This window comes from Piliocolobus tephrosceles, chromosome 18 (assembly GCF_002776525.5).
Source record: "Piliocolobus tephrosceles isolate RC106 chromosome 18, ASM277652v3, whole genome shotgun sequence".
NCBI lineage: Eukaryota > Metazoa > Chordata > Mammalia > Primates > Cercopithecidae > Piliocolobus > Piliocolobus tephrosceles.
In genome coordinates, this window is record NC_045451.1 from 35,620,170 (window position 1) to 35,647,766 (window position 27,597).

Genomic DNA, 27,597 nt, shown 5'->3' on the forward strand with positions numbered 1-27,597 from the left:
GGATTTTTGATGTTCTTTCTTTGATTACTGGTGAGGTTGAACATTTTTCATATATTTATTGGCAATTTGTGCGTGTGTGTGTGTGTGTGTGTGTGTGTGTGTGTGTGTATGAGAGAGAGAGAGAGAAAGAAAGAATTTTTGCCTGGGCCCTTCACCTGTTTTTTCAATTGGGGTGAATTTCATAGATTCTCCCATAAACATTAAGCATCTTTAATTCTTTATCCAACCTCTACTAGGATCAATCTTTAGCACACTGTCAAACTTGCCACTTTTCAGCTCATCTGACCTGCTTTGGTCACTCAAAAATCCAGGGTTCCACTGTCAGGAGAAGAGCTTCTGAAAAGTCATCATGAGAAACAATTCAGGTAGCTCAGTGGTTCTTCAGGGTTCCGTAAGAATCCTCAGCGTAGACACCCCCTGACCCAGTCTTTGTATGAGGCTTCCTGGGCCCCCAGCCTGCTGGAGGGCATTAGGTTTTTAGTATTTCCAGGCTGGATTCCAGAGAATGGAATGAAAAAGGGGATCTTCAAATATTCCAGTGGTTTTTTTTCTGTTTGTTTGTTTTCTGTTTCTGTTTTGAGGCAGAGTTTCCCTCTTGTTGCCCAGGCTGGAGTGCAATGGCAAGATCTCGGCCCACTTCACCCTCCACCTCTCAGGTTCAAGCAATTCTCCTGCCTCAGCCTCCTGAATAGCTGGGATTACAGGTGTGCACCACTACGCCCAGCTAATTTTTGTATTTTTAGTAGAGATGGGTTTCTTCATGTTGGCCAGGCTAGTCTGGAACTCCCAACCTCAGGTGATTCGCCAGCCTCAGCCTCCCAAAGTGCTGGGATTACAGGTGTGAACCACTGCACTTGACCTTCAAATATTCCAATGACTGCATTGGTAAAGAAAAAGTTAAATTTCTTTGCTTTTCACCTGAAATTGTGTCAACTTGGTATTTGGCTGCTACTTCGATGATAAAAATGGGGTCTATTATTTCATCCATGAAGTTTGGTAGGTAAAATATTTCAAAACATGCAATATGAACAGTAATAGGAGGAGAGAGGAAAGGGGTCATGTTCAGTGTATTTATACCACCAGCCCCCAAAGTGGGACAGACTGTTAGAGAACCTGGTCCTCTTTCCACCCTCAAGGGTCAGTTCCCAAAGTTCTGGCTGGTAATCATGGGAACCTTCTCTCATTCCTGCTTTTCAGGGAAGGGAGGTGTTCTAGGTTGACCAACTGACCCTTTGACAGAGGTGATCAGCGGATCAGCGTCGAGTGGAGGGAACTGGACCTTGATCAGGTTTCCAGGTGTTCCTCTAATGGGAATCTTGCATTTCATGTGTCAAGACACAGGCATGAGGGAGCCTGCCCTACTTGTATGCACAGAGGGTGAGCTCTGGGGCACCAGGACTGTTGCACAGTACGGTGCCTGACATTCGCTGGAGAGGACTGTTTCTTCTCTGGGCTCTTCTTTAAATGCACTTCCTGGGGAAGTACCCAACCTCTAACCCCTTAAAGGGAATGGCATCTTTAGAACTGCCGTCTTCTTAATGGAGTCCATTGGGTAGAAGGTAGAGATGAGGAAAAACAGACAGGAGGTTTCAAAGGAAGGAGGCAGAAGCTGACCAGCCTCACAGTTTTGTGGATAGAAGATCCTAGAACCAAGTTCAGTTTCTTAGTTCTTCTCAATTTGTTGGTAAAAATCACTACATCTGGTACCTTAAAGAAACAAAGCAGGACCAACCAAATGACTGTGGCTTTTGGTTTTCTGTGTCTGATCTCCAGGACTCGGGGATCTGTTGCTGAGGTCTGAAGTGGCAGGTTGTTTGTGCTCCCTCAATCCATCTGGGGGTTTCTGAAACTCCAGTAACTCACATTCCATCTTCAAGAGTTTTGCCTGATTCAAGTACTGCTTGCATTATTAATTACCACTACTTCTTTAAGTCACTTTTTACAACTTACATTAACTTACAAATTTATTTTAATAATAAAGTTGATATTACTATCATAAAAAGCTGTTATCATTTGCTATAAATGTCAGGCATACAGTAGCACATATTAACATAAATTTATAACATTAGATAAATCATATACCATTGCTAGCATCTTATGTCCCACCAGTGGTATGCAGATTGTACCCTGGTAAACAATACCAGCCTTGATCTGAGAGGAACGGGAGGTAGGGTGTTGATTACAGCGATGAGTGCATAGAGGCCCAGGGACGTGGGGATCCATCCAAGGTCAAATGGCCAATTGCTGATGGAGCTAGGACTAGACTGTGGGTCTCCCTATTCTCAGTTCAATTGCTTTCCACCTGCCCCTTGAGTAGGGCCTGACCAAGGGCAATTAGCCTGGCACCTAAGAGGTCAGAGCCTGTGATTGTGGGGATTGTGAGCATTCGTTAGGCCAACCTCCTGCTGTCACAAGAACCCCTTCTACATCACCCCCACCAATTGCTTCTCCAGCTTTGGTTTGAGTCCAGCCTTCCTGGAATTAAACCCCCTAGTCTCCCTGAGGCTTCTGCTTGTCTGTTCCAGCGTTTCCGACACAACACAGTGTCTATCTAGGTGTCAGCCCTTCAGCTGCCAGAAGACAGGGTTCTGTCCTCTCAGGAACGCAACCCCAGGATCCTTGACCTCTCTTTTTGTAGTCCCTTCCCAAGGAGGTACCTACTAGTCTAGAACCCTGTGTTCCAGACAGGGGACCATTAGCACAGAGGAAGGGGCCTCCCTGACTCCGTTATCCTGCTGCTTTTTTAAAAAAAAAGTTGTGGTAAAATATGCATAACATAAAATTTGCCACCTTCACCATTTTTAAATGGACAGTTCAGTGGCATTAAGCACATTCACATTGTTGTGCAACTGTCACCATCCATCTCTAAAACTTTCTCATCTTGTCACCCTGAAACTCTGTGCCCATTGAACACTAACTCTCCATTGTTCCCCACCCCTGAGATCCTGGTAAACTCTATTCTAGTTTCTGTCTCTGTAAATTTGGCTAATCTAGGAATCTTATACATGGTGAGTCTAGTCCAGAATGCTTGGGACCAGAAGTGTTTTGGATTTGGGATTTTTTTTTCTCCAGATTTTGGAATACTTGCATATGCCTACTGAGATATTTTGGGGATGAAAGCCAAGTCTATCCGTGAAATTCATTTGTTTCATATATACCTTATACATGTAGTCTGAAGGTAATTTTATACAACATTTCTGAAAATTTTGTGCTGGAAGCAAAGTTTTACAGCATTTCATCTGTGACCTGTCACATGAGATCAGGCGGTGTAATTTTCCACTCATGGCATTGTGTTAGTATTCAAAAAGTGTTGGATTTTGGAGCATTTCAGATTTTGGATTTCTTTGTTAGGGATACCCTAACCGTATAAGTGGAATCATACAATATTTGTCCTTTTGCATCTAGCTCATTTCACTTAGCATAATGTCTTCAGATTTCATCCAGGCTATAGCACGTGTCAGAACTTCCTTCCTTTTTGAGGCTGAGTAGTATCCCATTGTATGGGTACATCACAACTTATTTGATCCATTCTGTTGATAGACATTGGACTGTTTCCACCTTTAAGCTATTGTGATTAATGCTGCTATGAACATGGGTGTACAAATATTTGTTCGAGTCCCTGTTTTCGATTCTTTTGGGCATATACATACAGATTTGCTGGGTCATATATGTAATTTTGAGTAACCACCATACTGTTTTCTACAGTGGTTGTACCATTTTACATTCCTATCAGCAATGCACAGAGTTCTAATTTCTCCAGATCCTGACCAATACTCGCTATTTTCTGTTTTTTGTTTTTAAAAAATAGACCTCCTAATGAGTGTGAAATTATATCCCTAATGATTAGTGATGTTGAGCATCTCTTCATGTGCTTATTGGTTATTTGCATATCTTCTTTAGAGAATAACCATTCAAATCCTTCATCCATTTTTAAATTAAGTTGTTTATCTTTTTATTGTTGAATTGTAGGCCTCTGTTACACATTCTGGGTATTAACCCCCTTTCAGATATATAATTTACAAATATTTTTCTCCCATTAGATGAGTTGTCTTTCTACTCTGTTGATAGTGTCCACTGATGCCCAATAGTTTTAATTTTTATGAAGCCAATTAATCTATTTTTTTCTTTTGTTGCCTATGCTTTTGATGTCATATCTTAAAAATTGCCAAGGTCAGTGTCATGAAGATTTTTCCCCTGTGTTTTCTTCTAAGAGTGTTATAGTTTTAGTTGTTACATTTAGGTCTTTGGTCCATTTTGAGTTAAATTTTGCAGATGACACAAATCAAGGTCCAACTTCATTCTTTTGCATGTGGATATTCAGTTTTCCCAGCACTATTTGTTGAAAAGACTGTCCTTTCCTTATTGAATAGTCTTGGCACCCCTGTTGAAAATTATTTGATCATATATATGATAGTTTATTTCTGGGTTCTCTGTTTTGTTCTCTGGTCTATATGTCTGTCTTTATGGCACTACCACACTGGTTTGATTACTGTAGCTTTGTGGTAAGTTTTAAAATCAGGAAGTGTGAGACCTCAAACTTTTGTTCTTTTTCAAGATTATTTTGGCTATTCAGGATCCCTTGATATGTCACTTCTTTTAATGCATTCAAAATGTTCATTAAATGATTTTAACAGTGACCATAGACCATATTGACTTTCAGTCAAAAAGCTTCTGTTCATCTGGAAGAAAAGAGGAAAATGCCTTCACCCCAGCTCCTCAGTTCTTGCCCAAGACTCCAAGGCTCCTGGAGAAACCTCCTGGATTCTCCTGACTCATCCCCATATGAATCAGTAGGAGTGGGCGTCCCAGTCTTGGCTGGCTGCCCTCAACCTGTCAATGGAATGGTTCAGTCAGACATCACACGTGAATAAGCATTTCAGACATACACAGAGCTGGCACAGGGAATTAGCAGCCATCTCTAGGCTTGTCTGACTCTAAGAGTGGGCGTCAGGGGTCCTGGCACCTTCTGGGGCCTATGGAAGGCTGGCAACCACTTTTCCAGCATATCTACATTTATTATCCCTGGGAACAGAGTCTTGGCTATCAAATTGCTCCAGAAGTGTAGTGAATTTTCCCTCCTGCCATCTGCTTGCTGGCATCCCTTCTATTGCCATGGATGTGTGTGACTCTCTTCCTGGTGGATTTCTTCCACTCTGCCAGGAATGGCTCACCCTCTTGATAACTCAGAACCCAGGAGGCAGAGCAGTTGCATTAACATCTCCACACTGATGGCAGCCCCTGGCTGGAAGCTAAGCACCATCTCCCCTGCCTACAGGTGCAGCATCATCCTTAGCAGCTGCTGTCGGCAATGCCCTCTTGAGCTGCTCTAAGATGCTGAGCCTATGCATAAGGACATAGTCCCCGCCCTCAAGGTGCTCACAGTCCAGTGGAGGACACAGATTTCCATCATACGAAGTGCTCACAAGGAGACTGTAGAGCATCATGGCTCAGAGTGCCAGACCTCAAATCATGGAGTCCTGAGTTCAAATCTCACCTCTACCACCTTCTAGCTATATGACTTTGAGAAAAAATACTTCTGTAGCCTTGCGTCTTTGTGTGCATACATTTTACAAGTAGTATCTTTTTAAAACTCTGAGAAGTAGGGACTATTATTATCCCCATATTGCACATGGGACAAAGGTCAAGGCAAGCAGCACAGAGTGCCTCCCCACCACCTCTTCTGTTTCTTGGTCTAGAGCTAGCAGCTCCCACTTCTCAACCTGTTTGCTCAGATTGTGTTGACTCCTGTGTCTGGTAGACAGTGGCTCTGAAAGCTGTTCTCTCCAGCATTCATTAACCCTGAGGAGGTTTCAAGGGCCCCACTGGAAGTGGAACTGAGGCCTGAGGGCAGTATTAGACACCCTGTGCCAATCTGTTCGGAGATTGTGAAGCGGAAACCAGACCACCAACAGCCGTTTTTGGGATTCAGGCCCTATCTCATTGAATCCTCCGTGGACCCAGTGGGGCAACTCTTTCTGGGGCCCTGGGGCCTGCCCTATTTGCTTATTGAGTGGCTCCTTGTTCCCAGAGTTCTGTTTCAAGTTGGTGGTATAGGAAACTGTGGATCTTCTGTTGAAACATGTGCCAGGGCAAATTGCTCATCCTCTCTGGGTCTCTGTTTCCTCATCTTCTTACTAGGTTGCATGAGATGTTCTCTGAGGTCCATGTAGCACTTGCTTTCTCTGGCAGTGTGCTAGCTAAGAACCTTCTTTCTTGCTTGCCTCCAGGTGTCTCCCACCCACTGATTTCATACCCCCCCATACCCACTTTGATGTTGTCCCTTTTGGTGAGACATTCACAGGGCACAGTGCCCAGGTGCAAGTCATAAGCTCACTGCAGATTTATCCAGTCTGAGAATGCAGGGCTACTCAGTCCTCTCTGACTTCAGGGAAGCTCAGGGCACATACCTGCCTTCTCTATGGGGCAGTATTGAAGGATGAGGTTGGGCGAGACATCTGACTTAGGCAAGGCCTGATAAGATGGCGTGAGCTCTCCAGGTAGATTTGGGATGATCTCATGTTGGGTCTTGAAGGAGCTTGGGCTGGGGGACTGTCACCCGGTAGGGAAGCATGAGCAAAACCTGTTTAAGGCAGATCCTGCTTGGCCTTCTCACTGCCGATATGACGTCATTTCCTGCCTTCTGGCCAAGTAATTACCCACAGCCCAGTGCCAACCCACAAACCCTCTCACTTTGAAAAGCACTGAGATGATCATGTGGCTTAGATTAATACTGAGCCCACGCCACACTGCTTGGGGAAGGCTCCACCAGCTTGGCCATGAGACAGGCCTCTGAAGCCAAGAGCTGTGTTGCAGCTGGCTTGGGGGCTGCTCACACCCCAGGACTGTCAGAACCCGGCACAACAGTGCAGAAATGTTTCAGACTCAGGCCTTGGCAGAAGCAGAGAGGCCCCTTGCATTTAGAGGGCCCAGTGTGGAGGCAGGTCCTGATTCCACACCTGTTCTTGGCTGGGATTTGTTCTCTAGGTTTTGGGAAGGACAAGCCACCATCTAGGGGGCATGTAATCTTCTTGGGTAGATTAATAACAAATATGGTTGCAGCCAGTTTTGTTGTATACTTCAAAGAGAAGAGAGGCTGATGATTACATGAAAGAGAACCTATAAGAAGAAACAACAACTTGGGCAGGTGGGCTGGGCTCATGCAGGTGGTGGGAGGGGTGAATGACGTTTACATCTGGACTCCCAGTCTGGAGCAAATGAATTGCCTTCTTTTCTTTTCTTTTCTTTTCCTTTCTTTCTTTCTTTCTTTTTTTCTTATGCCCAGTGAGAAAACTAGAGCTGGGGGCTGAAAGCTGCACAGCACTTGGGGATGGGTAGAAATGGAATTGTGTTTGTTTTCAGCATAATCACTGTCTCCATTCCTGGCTGTTTCATCAGGTAAATGGGTTATAGTTTTATTCCAGCCCATGCAGTGCCACACAATGATTATCACACAGTTCCAGATGTGTACCCAGTCTTGACGTGACCACATTGGGCACAGTGCCCAGGGTGCATTTGAGGGGAGAATGGGATAAGAAAGGGATTTTGATTAATGTATTACGGGCATGTGCAAATTGTACTGCCCTGCAGAGGATCATGGACCTGCCAGAGGACTGCATAGTGCAAAAGCAAATGCAAAATGAAAGCACCCTGCATGATTAGAGCATAAAACACCCATCACAAAGGCTCTGTCAAGAAGCCAGAAGCCCTGACTTATTCCCAGATTCTATAGGATATTACCGTAGAGTAATTAAATCATCAATCTTTTTTTTTTTTTTTTGAGATGGAGTCTCGCCCAGTTGCCCAGGCTGGAGTGCAGTGGCGCAATCTCCGCTCACTGCGAGCTCCACCACCTCCTGGGTTCACACCATTCTTCTGCCTTAGCCTCCCAAGAAGCTGGGACTACAGGTGCCCACCACCATGCCTGGCTAATTGTTTTGTATTTTTAGTAGAGATGGGATTTCACCGTGTTAGCTAGGATGGTCTTGATCTCCTGACCTCATGATCCGCCCACCTTGGCCTCCCAAAGCGCTGGGATTACAGGCGTGAGCCACCGCACCCGGCCTAAATCATCAATGTTAAAATAACTCTCTGGGTCAGAAAGCACATGGGACTATACATCCTGAGTTTTGGTTCTGGCTTTGCCACCCAATAGCAATGAGACCTGGGGCAGATCTCAGTTCCCCTCCCATCCTCAGTTTCTTCCTCTGTAGAGTGCCTGGGCTAGGGGGTCTCTTGGAGTCTTTTCAGGGCACTAGAGTGTCCACCTTCATAACCAAAGAGAGATGGAGAGGTCCAAGGCCAGCCCTCCTTCATGGGGGCAAAAGGAGACTGACCTTTGGTGGCTTCCTTTCTGCTGTGGATCTTTCTCCCCTATTTCATCCCCCTGTACTTCCCATCTTCAAGATAGTCCCCCACCACGGACTTGGTCTCTGGACTCCCCTTCTCCATGGTCAAAAGCCAGCTCTGCCATTTTGCCACTTATGCTAGCATGAGCAGATGCCTTAAGCTCTGTGCCTCTATTTTGTCATCTGTAAAGTGGAGATAACATTAATTTCTACCTGATAAGGTTAACTGGGGAAATGAGCATACAGGACTTAGTGCAGAGGCACAGAGTCAGTGCTCAGTAAATGACACAATAGCGTGGTGCTTGTCCTTGTGGTTAAGCTCCTGATGTTTCCTTTTCTTCTTTCCCCACATCCAGGCTTTTTCTGATTCTGAGATGCACAGGCTTAAGATTCAAACCTCTCAGAGAGGACTCTGGAGCTACTCAGTGTCCGGTTCCCCTCTGGAATCCAGGCAGGTTCAAGCAGACAACTGGGAAGAGACTCATGACCTTGACTGCAGTTAAAGCCAGGAGGGAGAGCCTCTTTTTCTGATGCTTTGTCATTTTCCTTCACAGAGCATTACACATTCTCCAGGGCCCTCTGAGCCTATTTGCTGTGGGTGCTGCTTGGGGATCATCGTTCCTTTGAACTCCATGGAGGAATTTCCAGACAGGGGCAAGGGCTCAAGAGTAGGGAGGGCTGAGCCAGCCCTGCAGCACTTTCCTCCACTGAAGCTCACAGCAGCTCCCCGCCCACCCCATCTGCTCCCACCTAGCACTGCAGAAAATCATCTCCGGAAAGAGTGGGAAGAAGAGAACCACTCTGAGTGAGGCCCCAGTGTGGCACATCAGATAATTTAAGGACCAAAAGGGACTTTATCTACTCTTCCTCCATTTCAGAGGAGAAAATGGAAGCCCAAGGAAATTAAGCTGCTTGCTCTTGGTCACACAGCATAACTGTAGGGCAGAGCTGCAGTCTTGGGCTTTTGGTGCCAGCTCATACTCCTCTGTTATTCCTCCTGTTAAGCGCATTCATTCAGTGATTCAATGGGCATTTTGCAGGGGAGCCTTCCATGCACCAGAGCCCGCGCTCAGGGTGAATACATACAGGCCTTTCTCTCTAGGAGCTCAGAGTCTAGAGGGGAGAGAATCAAGCCAATAAACAATCACAGTGTACAGGGATAGAATATTCTAAGTGGGGTATGGCCTAGGACAATGGGAGCATAGGGGAAGAAGGAATCAGGAGGGCTTTATAGAGGAGTTGATGCTCAAACTGAGACTTCATGGGTGAGGAGTTTTCTAGGATTTTAAATGAAATGAGGGCACTTGGGCAAATGAGCTCTGATGGCCCAGTGTCACTCACACAGCTGGGAAGGGATCCTCCACCTCATATTTTCACTGTGGCCTCCACCCTCCCAGAACCACCACCAGCCACATTCTCCTTCAATCCAGCAGCCAGAACATTTGGAGAATGCATGGAATTGTGTATTTGCTTCAAACTTGGTTATTTTGATCTTTAAATAGGTGTTTAAAATAGCCTTTTTTTTCTGTTTGTAGAAATAGCACTTTCTCCGTGTTGCATTTTGTACACATGAAAATCTGAACTGATGACACACACACTGTCTTGGCCCAGATCCAGCTGTCAGTGTCCATTCCAGCACCAATGGCTTCCTGCTGAAACCCTCCCTTGAGCCGCAGGTATTGGCCAGTGTGAGCCCAGCAAGAGTCAGAGAAAGGGTTCCCACCTGTCTGGGGTTGGGTCTCTGCTGGTGGCCTTCGTGTCTATTCTCTCTCATTGGCCGTCCAGTTCTCAATCTTCCCTCCAGCCTCACTGCCACTCAGACTGGCTCAAGGCATTTGTGTGACAAAGCCAGCTTGAGGGTATAATAAATTGGCAGGAACTTTCAACGATTTCTTCTGAAATACAGAGGACGTGACCTACTGAGGTCTTGACATTAGGTGACTTCAGTTTTCAATCACAGAAAAAATGTGGCCATTGTAAAAATTCAAAAGTACAAATAAGCAACAGAAGAATAATAAAATCATCCATAATCCAGTCACTCAAAGATGATAATAGCTGATTTTTATCCGGCACTTACTCAACAAACTATTAATCTAATCTATCCATCCACCTATCTATCTAAACATCCATTTAATTTTCACAATGCTGCGAGGGAGGTTTATTGTTACCCCCATCTTACAGATGAAGAAAACTGAGGAAGGGAGAGGTGAAATCATTTGTCTATAAGGATGGAGCCAGCAGCAAACCCAGAGGCTTGAACTTAAGTACTGAGTACAATTGCTTTGGAGACACCGCTGTTAACATTTTGGTGAATTTCCTTCCCATTCTTTAAATTTTTGTTTATGAACATATTAAACCCTACATATTAAAATGGTATTGCATTATACTCAATTTTATAACCATGTTGTTTCACTTAATGCTACATTATAGACTCAAATCATCTTCTGATATTTTATTTTATATTTATTTATTTTTTGAGACGGAGTCTCACTCTGTTGCCCAGGCTGGAGTGCAGTGCACGATAATGACTCACTGCAACCTCTGCCTCCCGGGTTCAGGTGATTCTCCTGTCTCAGCCTCCCGAGTAGCTGGGATTACAGGCATGCACCACCACACCTGGCTAATTTTTGTATTTTTATTAGAGACAGGGTTTCACCATGTTGGCTGGGCTGATTTCAAACTTCTGACCTCAAGTGATCTGCCTGCCTCAGCCTCCCAAAGTGTTGGGATTACAGGTGTGAGCCACTGTGCCCGGCCCATCTTCTGTTATTTTAAGTGGCTGCATAGAAGTCCATGAATGGGAGAATATAATATTTTACCCCCCAAATCTCCTATTTTGAATATTTTTAGGTTGATCTCAATTTTTTGTCAGTATTAACAATGCTGTGATAGACATCTTTATAGGTGATCAATTAATGTAACTACTCCCTCAGTATAAACTAATGCATAGTGCTTGAATGGTTGGTTCAAGGGATTTGCAGAATGTTAAGACTTTTGACATATATCACTCACCTGCCCTCCAGGAAGGTTGGGTGACATTCCAGTAGTATATGAAAAGTGCTGGTGTTCTGGCACTCTGGGAAGATAAATACTAGCAGTCTACTAGAGTCTGGGTTGGAAAGGGAAGTAATGGAGCCAAGGTTACAGAAATGTGCACGTGGATGGGAGGAGTCTTCTGTAGAGAGGCAGGAAAGGAAGCAAAGGAGGACGAGTGACTGCAGGGCAGGTGGAAATAGCTCTTCAGGGCTGGGCAGTGGCTGGAAAAGGAATCAGCAGGATAAGCTACAAGAGTGGAGGCTGATCTACTCCCTCCTATGTTTCACACCTGATAGTATCAGACTTACATTGAACAGTTCCCTAGAAAAATGTACCAGCTGTATATTTACTTGAGGGTGATGAATGGAATAGGGCAAGCTTGTCCAACCCACCACCCACAGGCTGCATGTGGCCCAGGACAGCTTTGAATATGGCCCAACAAAAATTCATAAACTTTCTTAAAACATGAGATTTTTTTGCAATTTTTTTTTTTTTTTTTTTAGCTCATCAGCTATCGTTAGTGTTAATGTATTTTATGTGTGGCCCAAGGGAATTCTCCTTCCAATGTGGCCCCAGGGAAGCCAAAAGACTGGATGCCACTGCTGTAGAATATTATTTCTTGATTTCTGACCATGAGCAACTTTTAAGGACCAAATGATGTTTTCATGTCAGTGCATAACTAGGCTTGGCTGAGGTCAAATGCACAGACTGTATTTGAGCACGTTAGTTGCTAAAGGAACAGAGCATGTACCTGGAGCTGTGGAGTGGCGCAATGTGGGTTTGGGAGGTGGGAACTTTTGAGAGAACCTGAGGTTTGAACGTGAGGTTTGAGAGAAGCTGAGGTTTGAAAGCTGGCAGGATGGGGGCAATGACAGCCAAGAGGGAACTTTGTCTAGATGCCCTGAGTCCAAATCTAGGCTGCACCCTTTCTAATTGTGTGAATACCATCAAGCTTCTTAAGCTCCTGCTTCCATTGCCTCATTACTAAAAGTGGTGACGCTAGTAGCCATAGGGTCCATCAATGTGAGGATTAAACGATGTGGTAGAAGTGACTGGCTCATTGCAATTTCTCGGAGCATCAGAGGTGCTTGTGATTTTGGTAAGGGGTGTGTCTGCAAGGAAAGCATGGTGGAGGGTGTTCTAAGGAGAAAAGTTCCAGTTTTATTTGTAAGACAATGAGAGGGAGAAAAGACTAAGGAAGGAAGTTACAGGAGGAAAGCAAAAGAACAGAGCCTGTCATCCATCGTCCCAGTGCCTTGTGTGTGGTCCCACGAGCAGAAAGCATCTCGCAGAGGCCATGGAAGAGTTGGTACAAAGTGATGATGGGAGGGTGGGTTGGAGGTACTGGAGGTGGAAGACTCTGGAGAATGAGGAAGAGACAGTAGGTGAGAGCCTGGCTGAGAGGCAATGGGTCTCCAGGCCTGACGAAGGAAGAGGAAACCTTTTGGGGGTAGCATGGGAGAAAGAACTGGAGTCCACACTCCTGGGAGGGAATCCATTGGTCGGTGGCCATGAGCCAGCTTCTGGCACATGGCATTGCCCCCAGCCCATCCTTGGGTTCTGCGGACCAACCCCTCCCCACATCTGTGTGGGCTTGAGTAGTGAGGGGGCCTTCCCTGGCTGGGAGAGAACATTCCCCCTCATCTCCCACCCCCAGGGCAGCCCCCGCTGAATCTCTCTCTTGCCATTTTCATCTCCTCCTACGCAGCGCCTGTGATATCTCACTTCTAGCATCTTGGCTCTCAGTGAGCGGAAGTGAGGGGTGTCAGGGTGTGAGCCATTGCAGATTCACTTGCGGGTGGGGTAAAATCAGGCCCAGTCATCCTCCTTCCAACCCCCTCCTCACCCTCACCTGCTAAAATAGCTAAAGCCATGTTCTATTTAAACAGGATCTGGGGATGGGCGAAAGGAAAGGAAAAGAAACTCCACCAGTTCATTCATGATTCTCTGCTTCCTAAGAAAGCCTGGACCACGTGAGCTTCCCTGAGGCTCAGATTGCACCAGTGCAATCTGATGAGATGGGGGCTTAGTTACAGGGCATATGCTTGACTTCTGTGGTCAGGAGTGTGGCAAGCAGCCCCACCAGGCTCCACTGTGCATGCAGCACTGGATTTGGGGGCCCGGCCCCCTCATGGCTCTGCCTCTCCATGTGGCCTGGGGTAGCTCTCTGGAGATGTGTTCTGTCGCTGCTGTGTGCTGACTGTTCCAGACAGAGCACAGGGGAGGCTGTGGGGGTGGCTGGTGCACCAGGCGCAGGCAGGCAGCTCGGGCCTGCCAGTGTCTGCCTTTTCTGGAAGCCCACACAGGCAGCTTCCGGCCAGCCGGCAAAGGACGGATTTCCTGTTTAGAGGGAGCAGCCTTGTATCCCTGCCACAGGGCCTGCAGAGGAAAAACAGGGCACATCAGGGCATGTGTATCCACTGAGCAGGGCAAGGGGGGCACAGACAACCCTCTGTTGCAGCCTTGTGTGGGCACTCTATCTTTAGGCTGCAGCTAAGCCCACCTGCACAGGACCCCAGCTCAATTCTGGTTGGCTTTGGAAGGTACCATGTGTTTAGCTTAATCCCTGGTCTACAACCCTCCCTGTATATTCTTCAGATCAATGCTCAAATTAGTTTGATTTCCATGAGCTCATGTTGACATTTAGTGGAAGGAGGTGACTACCTGAAAGGTAGGATTGCTGGGCTCAGATGTGCAGATCACACACTGCACAAGTGCGACTATGTAAGGAGACACGATTCACATCAGAGGGCTTGTAGATTTGTGTGTTTATTATGAGAGTTATCCGACAGATGGCAGTAAAGTGTCTTGAGAAAGGGATTCTTTTTGCCTAATTTGCACAAATGCCCCATATAGGCTGATGGTAGCCCTGCTAAAAGGCCAGAGAGAAATCAAATCTAGGGACAATTGAACAACAGATAATACACTAAATGGGTAAATCACAGGCCAGCTCTAGAGCTGGCTTGGGTGACGATTTCCATAATCCATCACTAAGCCCTGTCTCTCCCAAGCTTGATCAGGAAGAGGGGTGCACTCAGTGCTAGCCTCTCCTCCAACTTGGCCTTCACCTCTCTTTCCATTTCTGCTCCTTACTCACTCTCAATCAAGCTATGAACAAAATGCTTAAGACTAAGGTTGCAGAAGTGGTGCTGCCCTCTGTCCCCACCTTTAGGAAACCCTAGACCAGGCCGCTGCCTCTATCAGTGGACCGCCAGGCTCAGCCCAGCCACATGGCGTTGTAGGGGCAGGGAATGTTGGCTCTGCTCATTCACAATGGGCATAGGACATGCTCCACTGCAACAGAGAGAGGGCACTCCTTCCCTGGTCTTCAGAGCCTTGAGATGCTTAGCTAATGGTCTGGGTATGCTGCCATTATCCTGTAGCCAGCAGCTAACCACCCTGGTCCAGGCAGCTTTGCTCCCATTCCAGGCCACAGAGAGCAGATCTGCCCACCACCCCTAGAGACAGGCAGAACTGTGCCTGAGAGTGTAAGACATATCCTAACTCTCATGGGTGGCCCAATCCCAGCCTGCCACCTGTTTTTGTGTTGACCCCAAGCTGAGAATGGTTTCTATGTTTTTTTAAACAGTTGAAAAGAATTTTTTTTAAAAGTAATATTTTGGGGAACATAAAAATTATATGAAATTCACATGGCAGTGTCCATAAATAAAGTCTTAACTAGAACATAGCCACATACCCATTTGTTTATGTAATATTGTCTATTGTTGCTTTCGTGCCACAACAGCAGAGTTGAACAGTTGATGTGACAGAGACCGAATGGCCTGCAAATCCTAAAATATTTCCTATCTGGTGGTTTACAGAAAAAGTTTGCCGACCCTGGTGTAGGGCCTGGGAGGCCTGGGAGGCCTGGGGTATCCTGGGAAGAGCCCTGGATTCAAAGACCAGAGACCTTGCTTTGAGCCCTTCTTGCATCATTTAGCAACTACCTGTCCTGGGGCGAGCCACCTTGCCCTCTGAGTTTCAGTTTTCTTATCTGTAAATGAGAATGTCAACAGCACCCGCTCTGCCTGTCACATGCAGTCACTGTGTGGGTCAAATGACATCTAGGATATGCAAGTGGCTTGTTAGCTGCAAATGCCTTTGTGAATATTTAGTATTATTTGCCCTTGGAAGGTAAATCTACCATGTCATTTTCAGAGATGAAAGGTGACCTTTTGGCTCACATGGGAATTCTTTCTTATCATCATCTTTCTCCCTATTTCCCTGCTTCCTGCTGGCCTTTGGGCAGGAATTTTCTTTTTTTAATTGGTCTTTCACCTTTCTCTCTGGTCAGTGCCCAGTTGCCAGGGCAGCTGCCCTATCTCATATGTGGGCGTTTTGTTCTCACAGATTACAAGATCCAAGGGGTGAGCTGGAACAAGCAAAAACCCGCTTGAGACCAGAACAGCAAGTCTGCACTCACTGAAACACTAGTCACAGGAAATTGGGGGGCATTTGTCTGACTGTTAGGAAGGCTCGATGCCCTGAGCTGACATTTGCCAACAGTGAGAGAATGGAGGCCTGCTTTTACTCAGTCTTGCTCTCTCATTGGCAGATGCACCTAAGCATGGGTCAGGGCTGGCATTGGGCCCTGGGCCTTGTTTTGGAAAATGGCAAAGTAGATAGTCTGGGGTTCTGCCTGAAAAGGGAATATGAATAAAGGAGGTAGAAAAGTGATGTAATAAACCTCAGCATCCATGTATGGAGCCTTCTAAAAAATGGTTTCATGAGGTACATCTGTCCATCCCTGCTGCAGCTCTTTCTTCCCACTCAACGTGATTGGCAGTCAGCTCTCACACAGGGATCCTATTCTCCACCCAGCCAATTGCATATGGGCTCAGGGCCCCATCTGCTGTAGAAAGTTCTGCAGAGGCTAGAGGACAGTCTTCTTGTTCTAGAATCAGCTTCTTCCTGACCTCTCTCCACCTGACTTCCTGATATCTTGGCTTGGGTCCCTTGTCCACATCAGCTGGAAAGGCCTAGAAGCTCCTTTCCACCTCAGCCCTGGTCTCCTGATCTCTGACTTTTGGTCTGTCTCCCCACATTGCCTCGCTTTGGGTTTGTGGTCTGCTGCTCCAGACTTTCCCAGAGCATGGATGCTGTGTGTTCCCAAAGTCCTATGTGGGTTCTTGCTGCCCAGGCCTCACTTTTCCTGATTTGGGGTGCTTCCCCTATCTTCTGAGATGTCTCCTTGATCTCTTGGCTTCCCTCCAGAGTCTGTCATTCCTGGTCAAGTGTCAGGGAATTTCAGATTAAAAAGGACCTTTAGTGTTTCCACATCCTCTCACCTATGGCATTTTCTGTGCAGCATCCCTGGCAGGTGACTTTCCACCAATGTGCTTGGCACATGCTGTCAAGTGTCTCTAGGGAGGGGAAACTCCCTCCTTCACCCAAGGGCATCCATTCCTTTGTTGAATAGCCTTAGATACTACAAAATCTTTCCTTTGGTGAGTGAAAATCTGCTTTATAACTCAACTCGCTAATTAGAATTCTGCCTTCTGGAATGATTCAGAATATTGGCGACTCCTTTGATAAATGCTTCCCAGCCCCTCTCATCCTTTCTCCTGCTTCACTGTGTGCGATTTCCCCTGGAGCCCTGCTGCCCCTTCCAATGGACTGATGCTCAGTGGCAACCTTCAGAACCTTCCCCGGCCCCCATCCTCCCTGGGTTCACCAGCCAAGGGGCCCTGGGCATCTTGCCACCCTGAAGAGGGGTCTCGCCTCTGTGTGAAGTGAGCCCTGGACTGGAGTTGGGAAAGGTTGTGAGCCAAAATGAATGTTCTCAGAGGTGCTGCCAGCCAGGGAGGAGAGAACCAAGCCTAGGGGGCAGCCTCTGGAATATGGAAGATGGTAACAGCAGAATTAGCTAGCTATGGCCGAGGCCTCCCTGGTCCTTACAAACTGCATGACTCAGAAGCTCTGGGAGGGAAACCTGGAATCTGCCCATTTAACACCTGCCAGGTGTTACTGCCAGGTAACCTGAGTGTGGCCCAAGCTTCAAGCTGCTCACCTCAGAGTTCCCTGGACCTGGCCTCTTCCCAAACCTCTGGTTCTGGCTGCGGTCTCAGAGGATCTTCACTGTAAAGCAAGAGGTGTGGGAGTCTGAGAGTGGTTGCTCCTCCTGGAGCTCTCAGTTAGGGACAAGGATTGCAGGATTCTTTCCTACCCCATTGATGGGTTTCCCCAAGTGAGGATTGAGGAGAGAAAGGGAGGGCCCCGGCCGCTGCTGCCTCAGTGTTCTCACCAGGTCAAGGACAACTTTCAGGGGCTGTGTGCGGGCTGTCCTCTGCGGGGCTCCTGCAGGATCCTGCACTGTGTCACCTCTAGAAGGGATGAAGTTAGGTTTTCTCCTCATCTCTCCAACCTCAGTCCTTTGCCCTGAGCAACTTGCTGGGAACTTTGAATTTTGGGAAATTTGATTCAATTTACTTCCCAACGTACTTAATGAGACTGTAATGTACATGCCCAGCACTGTGCTAGGGTATGTGGGAGAGATTATCTAGGAGAAGGAAGTCCTGCTCCCAGCCCTCCTATAAATACTTGAAATTCGTAGGCTTACCTGCAGGAAGTAGCAAACACCACAAGACAGTAAATGGCAAAACTCAAAAATCATTGTCACAGGCAACATAGCAGAGCTGAGGAATACAGAAGAGAAAAACCTCTATGGGCTAGGGACAGGGCTCAGAGAAGGCACTAGGGAACAGGTGGGCAGAGGGGCTGGGACTCTGAACCTTGATTAGAACAGCTCTAGTTTTTACCAGCTTCATGTATTGGGCAAAAGACACCTATAAAAAAGGATTCTGCTACATAAAAAATAGGAAGCCACCGTAGGAAGGGAAAAGGGGAGGGGGAGTGGTCTCAGCACTTGGAATTGTTGGCACCCAGTGAAAAGCTGGAGGAGTCCCCTTCCCTTGACCATACATACCAACCCTTGAACTTTACTCCTCACTCTAAGGCAGGCTCCAGCTGGGGAGACCTGGGCAGGTCTCATCATGTTGTCAAGTTTACTTTGAGCCTCGTCTCCCATCAAGGGTGAGGCTGAGGCTGAAGCTAAGGCATTTGGAGGTTATGGGGAATTAAGTTTTGTTCGATGAATGGAGCAAAGATACAGGAAGCAGATACAGGTCTTTCAAAGAGCCCTAAGCATGCCAACCACTATTGGTGCCTCTTGTCTTTGCACTGGTTATGGCCTTGACAATTTCCATATAAATTTGATTTTCATCTGCAGAATCCAGTTTTCCCAGTGAATTTCTGTGTTGTGGTGTAATGTGGAAAACGAATTGGGAAAGGCAGAGAAGATACAGAGGGCCTAGTTAGAGACATTTCAACGGTTCAGGGGAGATATGGTGAGGGTTGGTTCAGGGTGGCACCTTGGGTCTGGGCTGATCCTGTGTTTCAAGTCAACATATTAGTAGAAAAAACAGAAGGTCTTCTCTACCTCTGATTTATTCATCACATACGGTAATGGTCATACATCCAATGACCATTTGGAACTAATGTTGAGTGATTTGTTTTTTGCTCTGTTATTGACAGTAATGATGACAATTATGTAATGACCGTTTGGAACCAATGTGGACTGTCTTGTTTTTTTGCTATGTTATTGACAGTAATGGTGACAATTTATGCATTGCTGGGGGTAAGTGTAGATGGTGTGATAGCTACTTTGGGGCCTCTATTCTCTTCTCAGGATCCTGATGAGCTAAGGTTTTTCTCTCTCCTTGTTCCTAGGTAATAAGTATGAAGTCAAGGTGTACACTGGTGATATAATTGGTGCAGGGACAGATGCTGATGTCTTCATCAATATTTTTGGAGAGTACGGAGACACAGGTAATGGGTTTGAATTCTTTTTTTCACAAGCCAAGCCCAGGACTGTTTTGTAGATGGGGTTCTTCCCACAATCCTGGTAGAGGAAGGCAGCTTGAGCTCCCCTTTTGGCTCCTCTATTGAGCATCTCTCTTCTTATGATGTGGCTTGGAATGACCTGTCCTGGGTGGCAGGGTGTTCAGTTTGTGTTATAAAGTTTATGTGTGTGATGGGTTTTCTGATTACAGTACGGCTGGTTTGTGGGTTGATTGCAATTGTCCTGCATCTCAGACCATGGACACTCCCAAGCTTCACATCTCTAGGAAACTCATTCTCACTTACTCTATCCTCCTAAGCTCCATGCCCATCTTGAATTATACTTTGGGATGTTGCTGGCTGTGGCCTGATTCAATGCAGTGGTTTGGGGCAGAACAGAATGAGGCTGGGAAAAGAATTTGAGTTGGCCTCACAGGGAAAGCAAGAACTGAGAACTCAGACACAGCTGTAGGTGTTGAGAGGAAGTTCAGGTCAGAAGAATGAGACAGGTGGTTCTCTTCTGCTTCTGCCAATTTAGCAGAATTACACAGGAGTTGGAAAAGCTACAAAGACATGTGAATTTTGTAACAATATACTAAAGAATTCAAAATGCATTGCTGAGCTTATAAGGAAAAAAAAAAAAAAAAAAAAGAGAAATCTCCAGGTGTCAGTGCTAGAATTGAAGAGGGAATTCAAAACCAAAGTGTTAACTATGAATAGATGTGGTGGCTCCTGGAAGGAGAGAGCTTTCATGCTCAACAGTCTAGAGGATGAGCTTTCATACCCATGTGGGGTCAGGAAATGAGACCTTGGCCCTGCATGAGTCAAGAGATTTGAAATTAAAACTGAATATAAAGCCAGAAACCCTGATGGTTCAGAGGAGCATCTTTAGTGAAAAAATAGACCAGGAAAAAATTTGCTCATCAGTACAGTAAACGTTTCTTGGCAAGAGCTCTAAATTAAAAAAAAATGCTGAGAAATTGATACCTTAAGCCTGCACTGCATGTGGGCTTGAGGTCTGATTTTACACTACAAGTGTGATTTGGGAGCCCCTCTCCCTCAAGTACAGAAAATTGGTTTCATACCAGTAATACCTTTCATATTTGGCAAAAGCATTTGCAAGACTGCCTGAAATTTCCACAGATAAAATACTGAAGATGTGTTCACTTTCCAAAACTACAAAACACTCAAGTATATAATTCATCATAACTAAGCATTAATCAACACAACACACAATAAGATTAAATCCTCAAGAATTTCAGATAATTAGATACATTGTGGTGAAACTAAAGGCAAAGGGGAATATTTTTAAAGGAAGCAGATTTGGCAGATTACTTTCTATAAAAACAATAATTAGATTGATAGCAAATTCCTATTAGCAACCTATGTAGGTCATAAGTATGTGGAATAGTATCTTCACTATTCTAAGCAATCATATATATCATCCTATAATTCTATACCAGCTAGGTTATCATTCCAGAGTGAGAGCTACATTAGCAAATTTCCATGCAAACAAAGTTAAATAGAGTTTACCATTCATATGCTTAAACAACCACTAAAGGATATACTTCAAGAAAAAGGAAATTGTATGCAGAAGAAAGGAATGAGATACAAGAAACAAAGGTGAGCAAAAATGGATAACTATGTAATGAATCTAAGCAAGCATTGACTATACAAAACAACAATAATAATGACTAACTTCAGTGCATGAGGAAATGTGAACCCCAAACAATTAAAATCAATAAAATTTGAGAAGGAAAGTGGATGATGAGAGTTAAAACATAGCAAGGGTCTTGGCCTCTTCTGATCTCCCCATTCCCAGGAGAGTAGGGATAATGATTAACTGTAGATTTTAATAAGTATGCATATCAAAATTGTAAAAGTAATCACCCGAAAACAGAAATGTATAATTTGAAAACCAAAGGAAGAAATAAAAGGGAATAAATAATCAATCCGATAGAAGGAAGGAAATGAAGAAAGGGAAGCGAAGAAAAAACATGGCTAATAGCAAAAAGTAAAACAAGTGTATTAATAAATAGAACAAAGTCATCATTTAAAAGATGGATATTCTGTTAGATGAAAATTCTAAAATCCAGCTTAAATACAGTATATGATACAGAAAGTCTGAGAATAAATGAGATGAAATAAAATAAAACAGGAAAACATTAACAAACAGCAAAGATTCTGGCATAGCTATATTAACATCTGTCAAATGAAACCTTAAGGCAAACAACTTTGTTCAAATAAAAATATATTAGACAATGACAAAAGGAATAATGACAAAAAGAATGATACAACAATTTTGAGCTTGTGTAAATTTAAGGACATATTCCCAAAATATGTGAAGCAAAAATTAACAAAATTCTTGGCGGAATTTGGCAAATACAGAATCATAGTGGGAGATTTTAATACAATACTCTCAATAATGGATAGGCCAAATACATACAAATTTAGTATGAGTGGAAAAGATTTTAACTACACAGTTAATAAGCTTGACCTAAGGGGAATATATAGATTACTGCATCTAACCGGTAGAGAATACACATTCTTATCAAGCATAGAATGACCATATACAAAATCACAAAGCAAACCTTAACTTAAATGAATCAATAGTATAGAGACAACATTCTTTGATCAAAAGGCAATAAAATTAGAAGAAATATCCACATCTCACCCAATTTAAAAATTAAAAAGCATATTTCTAAGTAATTAAAGAATAAATTATAATGTGAATAATCTGATAGCACATGTTGTATCAACACCACCACCACCACCACCACCATCACCACCCAGAACAGAATTTATTCGGGGAAACTAGAGGAGACAGTAGCAATAGCAACTATGCAGGTCCCTGTTACCCATCACATACTGGGTCATTCCAGGAGGATCTTGCAGGGCAAGACTGCAGACCTGGGAGAGAGACATTGGCCCTTGGGCTATGAGGCCTAAGCTACACTATTGGAGAAGGCTAGCCACTTTCCTGGGGCTGGGGTCTCATAGCAATATGACATGGGAGAATCTTGGCCTTTGGTCCTCTTCTGCAACATTATCTTTTATGCTTGAGGGAACATGAGGGTCTCCTCTAGCATAGTAAAGAGGCTGGGGTCCAAGCCTTATGATTGCCACTATATGATGTAGTCTGATCTTTCATCTCAGCATCCTAAAAAGATTCTTAAGAACATGCTGTAGCCAATTTCCGAGGAGATCTGTAATAATTAAAGAAATTAGAGCAGCAATTAAAATTCACTCAAGACATCAGACCAAGAAGATTGTTCAGGCAAAATCTACCAAATATTTAAGAAATTATGAATCTCCATCTTATATAAACTGTTTCAAAGAACAGGGAAAGGTGTACTGTGTCCTAATTTATTTTATGATTTTTGATACCAAAATCAGGCTGATAAATTAACAAAAAGAAATGTACAGATTAGTCTTATTTATGAATAAAGACCTAAAAATCTTAAATAAAATATTAGCACACCAAATTCTTAAACAAATATATAGATATATGACAAATAATTTCTACTCTGTAAGGTTTATTCCAGGGATTTAATGATAATTTAACAATAGTCTATTTATATAATTTATCATAGTAACAGATTAAAGAGAAAGAATTATCTTGATAGATGCAGGAAAATTTACCTTATTTACTTTATAAAAACCCATAGAAAACTAGAAATAGATTTTTTTTGAAAAATATGAGGCTATCTACCAAAATATGGACAAATATGCTTAATTTTAAAAACTTAAAAGCACTCTTTTTAAAGCCAGGAACAAAAGAAATAGTCCAGCTACTCATTATTTCTATTCTTCATAGTACTAGAGGTCCTAGGGCCAGAAAAAAGGGCAAGTAAAAGAAATAAAAGCTATAATGGTTGAAAATGAAATAACAAACTTTCACTTTTGTAAAAAATAATGATCATCTACAAAATCCATGAGAATTTACAAACCATTAGAACCAATGAAAGAGAAAGTTATTAAGGTTGCTGAATATAAGATTACTATACAAAAATTAATAAAAATAAGCAATGCAAACATTTAATTTAAAAATACATTATTTACATTAGCAATTACAAACTACCTAAGAATACATAATAAAAAGAGCCTTTTGGGAAAACCATAAATTTTTATTGAAGGATATACAAGAATATGTAAATAAATTAAGAAATATGTTCAAGGATGAGAAAAGACTCAAATTCATCAGGATGCCAAGTTTTCCCAGGTTGTTTTATAAATGCAATGCAATTTCAGTCAAAATCTTAAAAGGCAATACCCCACTGCTTACACTGCTACTAAAATTCATGTAGGGCTAAGCCATAAACAGCTAAATATTGTCAAGAAAATTTTGAATAATGAAAATAATGCTAACAATATTAATAATGGGAATATTTGCCCTGCCAGATATTAAGACATTTTAGGTCTCTAAAAAGTAAAACAGTGTGCTTTTGCTAGATGGATAAACAAAATAGAGCAATGAAACAGAAGAGGCTAGAAGCACACATAGAGTTGGCATTATAAATCAGAAGGAAAAGATGAAATGTTCAATTACTGGTGTTTGAACAATTGTCTAACCATATGAAAAATGATAAAATTAAATTCCTGCCTTTTACCATGCATAAAATAACTTGCAGATGGGCTAAAGACTTAAATGTGAAAAAGCAAAAATATAAAATTTTTTAGAAGAAACTCTAAAAACTCTTTTTAATCTCAATTTAGAGATGGGGTTTCATAAACAATTCATTAAAAGCCCAAGCAGCAAAGGAAAATATTGATAAATTGAGGTCTATTAAAACAAGAAAAATGTATGATGAACATAGGCAAACAAGACAAGAGAAAAATGGAATAAAAGATATAAACGGAAAAATTACAGAAGAGCAAAGCCTAAATGGCCAAAATATATTCATGAACATATCCTCAATCTCCCCAAATAAATAGGGGAATGCAAATTAAAACCACAAGATACTATAGGGTACATACTGAATAAAAATTTTTAAAAATATATGTTAATAATGATTATGGGGAATAGGAATCTTCATATACTACTGGTGGTAATTAATGTGGTACAACCATTTTTGGAGGTAAATTTTGCAACATCTAATAAACTGAAGATAAGCACATCTTCGGGTCCAGAAACTGGAGGTATCTATTCAGAGCTGCTCTTACAAATGTGCAGTAGGAGATAGGTACAGAAGAGTCCATTTCAGTGCTGTTTGCAATAGTAAAAAATTAGAAGCAACCTAAATGTCCATCAGGAGAAGAATGCATAGACAACAGCATTTCCTTCATTCAATGACTATTATATAGCAGTCAGATGAATAAACTAAAGTTATGACAATCATCAAGGTACTCTCAAAAGGATAAAATTAACAGAGAAAAAAAGCAAGTAGCATAAGGGTATGTGACAATGATAACAGGAAAATAGCAACCACCTCAGCAACAATGGTAATACAATAGTGACTACCACACTTCAGGAGCCTAAGTGCTGTTTGTGTATTAATTGAGTCAATCTCACAGCAAAATCCTATGAGGGAGGCACCGTTATTATCTCCATACATTCATCCATTGTACAGATGAATAATTTGAGGTAAAGAGGTGTGTACTATGATACTATTTATGTAAAATTCTAAAACATGCATAAATAGTATATCTTCTTTATAGATACATATGCAAACAAAAATTCTTGGGAATGATATATACCAAGTTGAAGATAATGTTTATTTTGGGAAAGGAGTAGAAGGGAAGAGATAGACAGTGAGGCCTTAGACATATCTCTCAGGTTTTACATCCTTAAGAAATGAGAAAGGTCTGGAGAAAACTGGACAAAGTGTTAATATCTGTTATCTCTCTTAAATCTGGATGGTGGGTACATGAATGTCTTATATTATTTTATGTATGTTTTGTCACAATTTAAAATAAAAAAAATTGAAAAGAAAGAGCACAGGATGGTTTAAGTAAAAATTGGTGCCTACATAAGACTTGTAGATACACAATAATGGAAAGTTGCAGAGCAGAAAGAACAAGTTAAAATTTGAGTCCTAACTATGTGCTTATAACCTGTGTGACTTTTGGCAAGTTATTTAACTTCTCTAAGTCTCTGTTTCTTCATCTGCAAGACAGAGTTAATAATATCTCCTTCTTGAATTGTGGTGAGGAATAAATGAAAGTAAAAACGAAAACTGTTAAACAACCAGCAGCATCTGATAGTATTAATACTTACCAGCACTATTTTCCAGAAAAGGAGTCAGATCTAAGGAAGTCTGTAGGCTGAATACCAACAGCCCCTTTACCAACTGCCGTGGCTATTGTTCCAATTCAGGACAAGCAACTGGCAAAAGCAAGGCAGGGTCCTAGATCTAGAGATGGGGGTACAAATCTGTTTAGTAGGATGGGGACTCCAGAGTAAGGGAGAAATCAAAAGCTCAGTTATAGGACCTGGGCACAAGCCACACATGAAGCAAACCTCTGCCTTGTTCAGAGACCGGAGGGATGTAAGGAGCCCTTAGATCTCAGGAGGAAGTTGCCCTTGTTGACTTTGGAAGAGCATCTTTCAGTGGGCGGACCATGAAGGCTTGGAAATTCTTTTCTTCTGGTCTTTTTGTAATTTCTTTTGTGTGTCTGCGCATACAGGGGAGCGTAGGCTAGAAAATGAAAAGGACAACTTTGAAAAGGGAGCTGAAGACAGGTTCATCCTGGATGCCCCAGATTTGGGGCAACTGATGAAGATCAATGTTGGCCACAACAATAAGGGGGGATCTGCAGGTTGGTTCCTGTCCAAGGTGAGTTCAGCTGCTTCTCTGTGGTCCCTGTGGCCTTGGAAGGGGGGCTTCTTGTTCTTCAGAGGGTTGTATCTCAGCCCTAACTTCCCTCTCTAGGTCCATCTGCATTCATTCTTCTACCTAAGCCAGATGGCCAGTCATTCTGTCCTCCTTATGGTCTCTAAGACTTCACCCATGTTATCATCTTCATAGGAAGCCCAGTAATTTCTTTCTTTCTTTCTCTCTCTCTCTTTTTTTTTTAGGGTACATGTGCACAATGTGCAGGTTTGTTACATAGGTATACTAGGTATATGTGTGCCATACTGGTTTGCTGCACCCATCAACTCATCATTTACATTAGATATTTCTCTTAATGCTATCCCTTCCCCAACACCCCACCCCCCCAACAAGCCCTGGTGTGTGATGTTCCCCTCCCTGTGTCCAAGTGATCTCATTGTTCAATTCCCACCTATGAGTGAGAACATGTGGTGTTTGGTTTTCCGTCCTTGTGATAGTTTGCTGAGAATGACAGTTTCCAGCTTCATCCATGTCCATGCAAAAGACGTGAACTCATCCTTTTCTATAGGAAGCCCAGTACTTTTGTCTGAACCTAGCCAGGGCCTATTCATTGGAACTTCTGGCTACATTTCACTGGCCAAATATGTATCAGGTGGACACCCTAGCTGCAGTGAAAACTGGGAAATCAAGTGGTTAGCTTTCAGCATGTAGAATAGAAGTGGACTAGGAAGAAGGTGATTGGAAAGGGTGTTGAGTGAGCATCCTAGTGATGGCCACACTTCTTTTCATAATTAGTCTGAAAGTTCCTTGAGGGCACTTCCCTAGCTCTTGGCATGGGACTGGGCATTGAATCAACAAAGGAGGAAATGCCCAAATTCCTTCGGAAAGGAAGGGCTTGCCTGATCCTAGAAGCAGCAAACCTGGTACTGAACAGGGTACCAGGAGGCTAAGTGGAACTGCTGCTTGAATTGGAGAAGAAATAGGGCCGGAGTCCAGAATTCAAATAGCCGATACACCAGCAGAGGTGTGTTTTCAAGTGGTTTTCTATTTAGCTGGGCAAAGTGGGGAGAGGAGGCCTGTGCATTTTATGACCTCAGCCAGGGTGGGCCACAGAACAGGTACCTTGAAGTCCACTTCCTTCATTCTGAAAAGGAAGACAATAGAGTGAAAACACAAGGTTTAGTAGATGCAGCTTTGAAGGATGAACAGTTTCATCCTCTTGAACTCAGGTTCCTTCTTGGTCACATGGGTGCATTGTGCTCTCAGGAAAGTTTTCCAAGGAGGCAGGTTCACATGCCAAGATGTGTTTCTTTGTTGCCTTCAGTCTCAAAGGGCAGCTTGGCAAGATGTGAAATCTATGGGTGAAAACACTTTTTTCCTTTAAAACTTTGTGGATTCTGTTCCATTAAATTCTGAAATTTGATATTGAGGCCAAGTAGACTTTCGTTTCTTTCTGGGTAACCTAATTTTTTTCCTGCCAGATGCTTGCAGATGTTTTTCTTTATATTAATTCAAAAGTCTTGCCAGACAGCATCTAGGAGTGGGGCCTATGTTAGCCCTTCCTTCCTTCCTTCCTTCCTTCCTTCCTTCCTTCCTTCCTTCCT

At 43.4% G+C, this 27,597-nt stretch overlaps 1 protein-coding gene across 1 annotated transcript in view; it reads left to right on the forward strand.

Moving 5' to 3' along the window:
• The window catches only part of LOXHD1 (lipoxygenase homology domains 1), a 182,600-nt gene that overhangs the window by 19,961 nt on the left and 135,042 nt on the right, over positions 1–27,597 (forward strand). The window contains exons 5-6 of the mRNA XM_023207473.1: positions 19,110–19,208; positions 25,848–25,996. Coding sequence (XP_023063241.1) covers positions 19,110–19,208; positions 25,848–25,996 — 248 coding nt within the window. The remainder of the gene's footprint in view (positions 1–19,109; positions 19,209–25,847; positions 25,997–27,597) is intronic.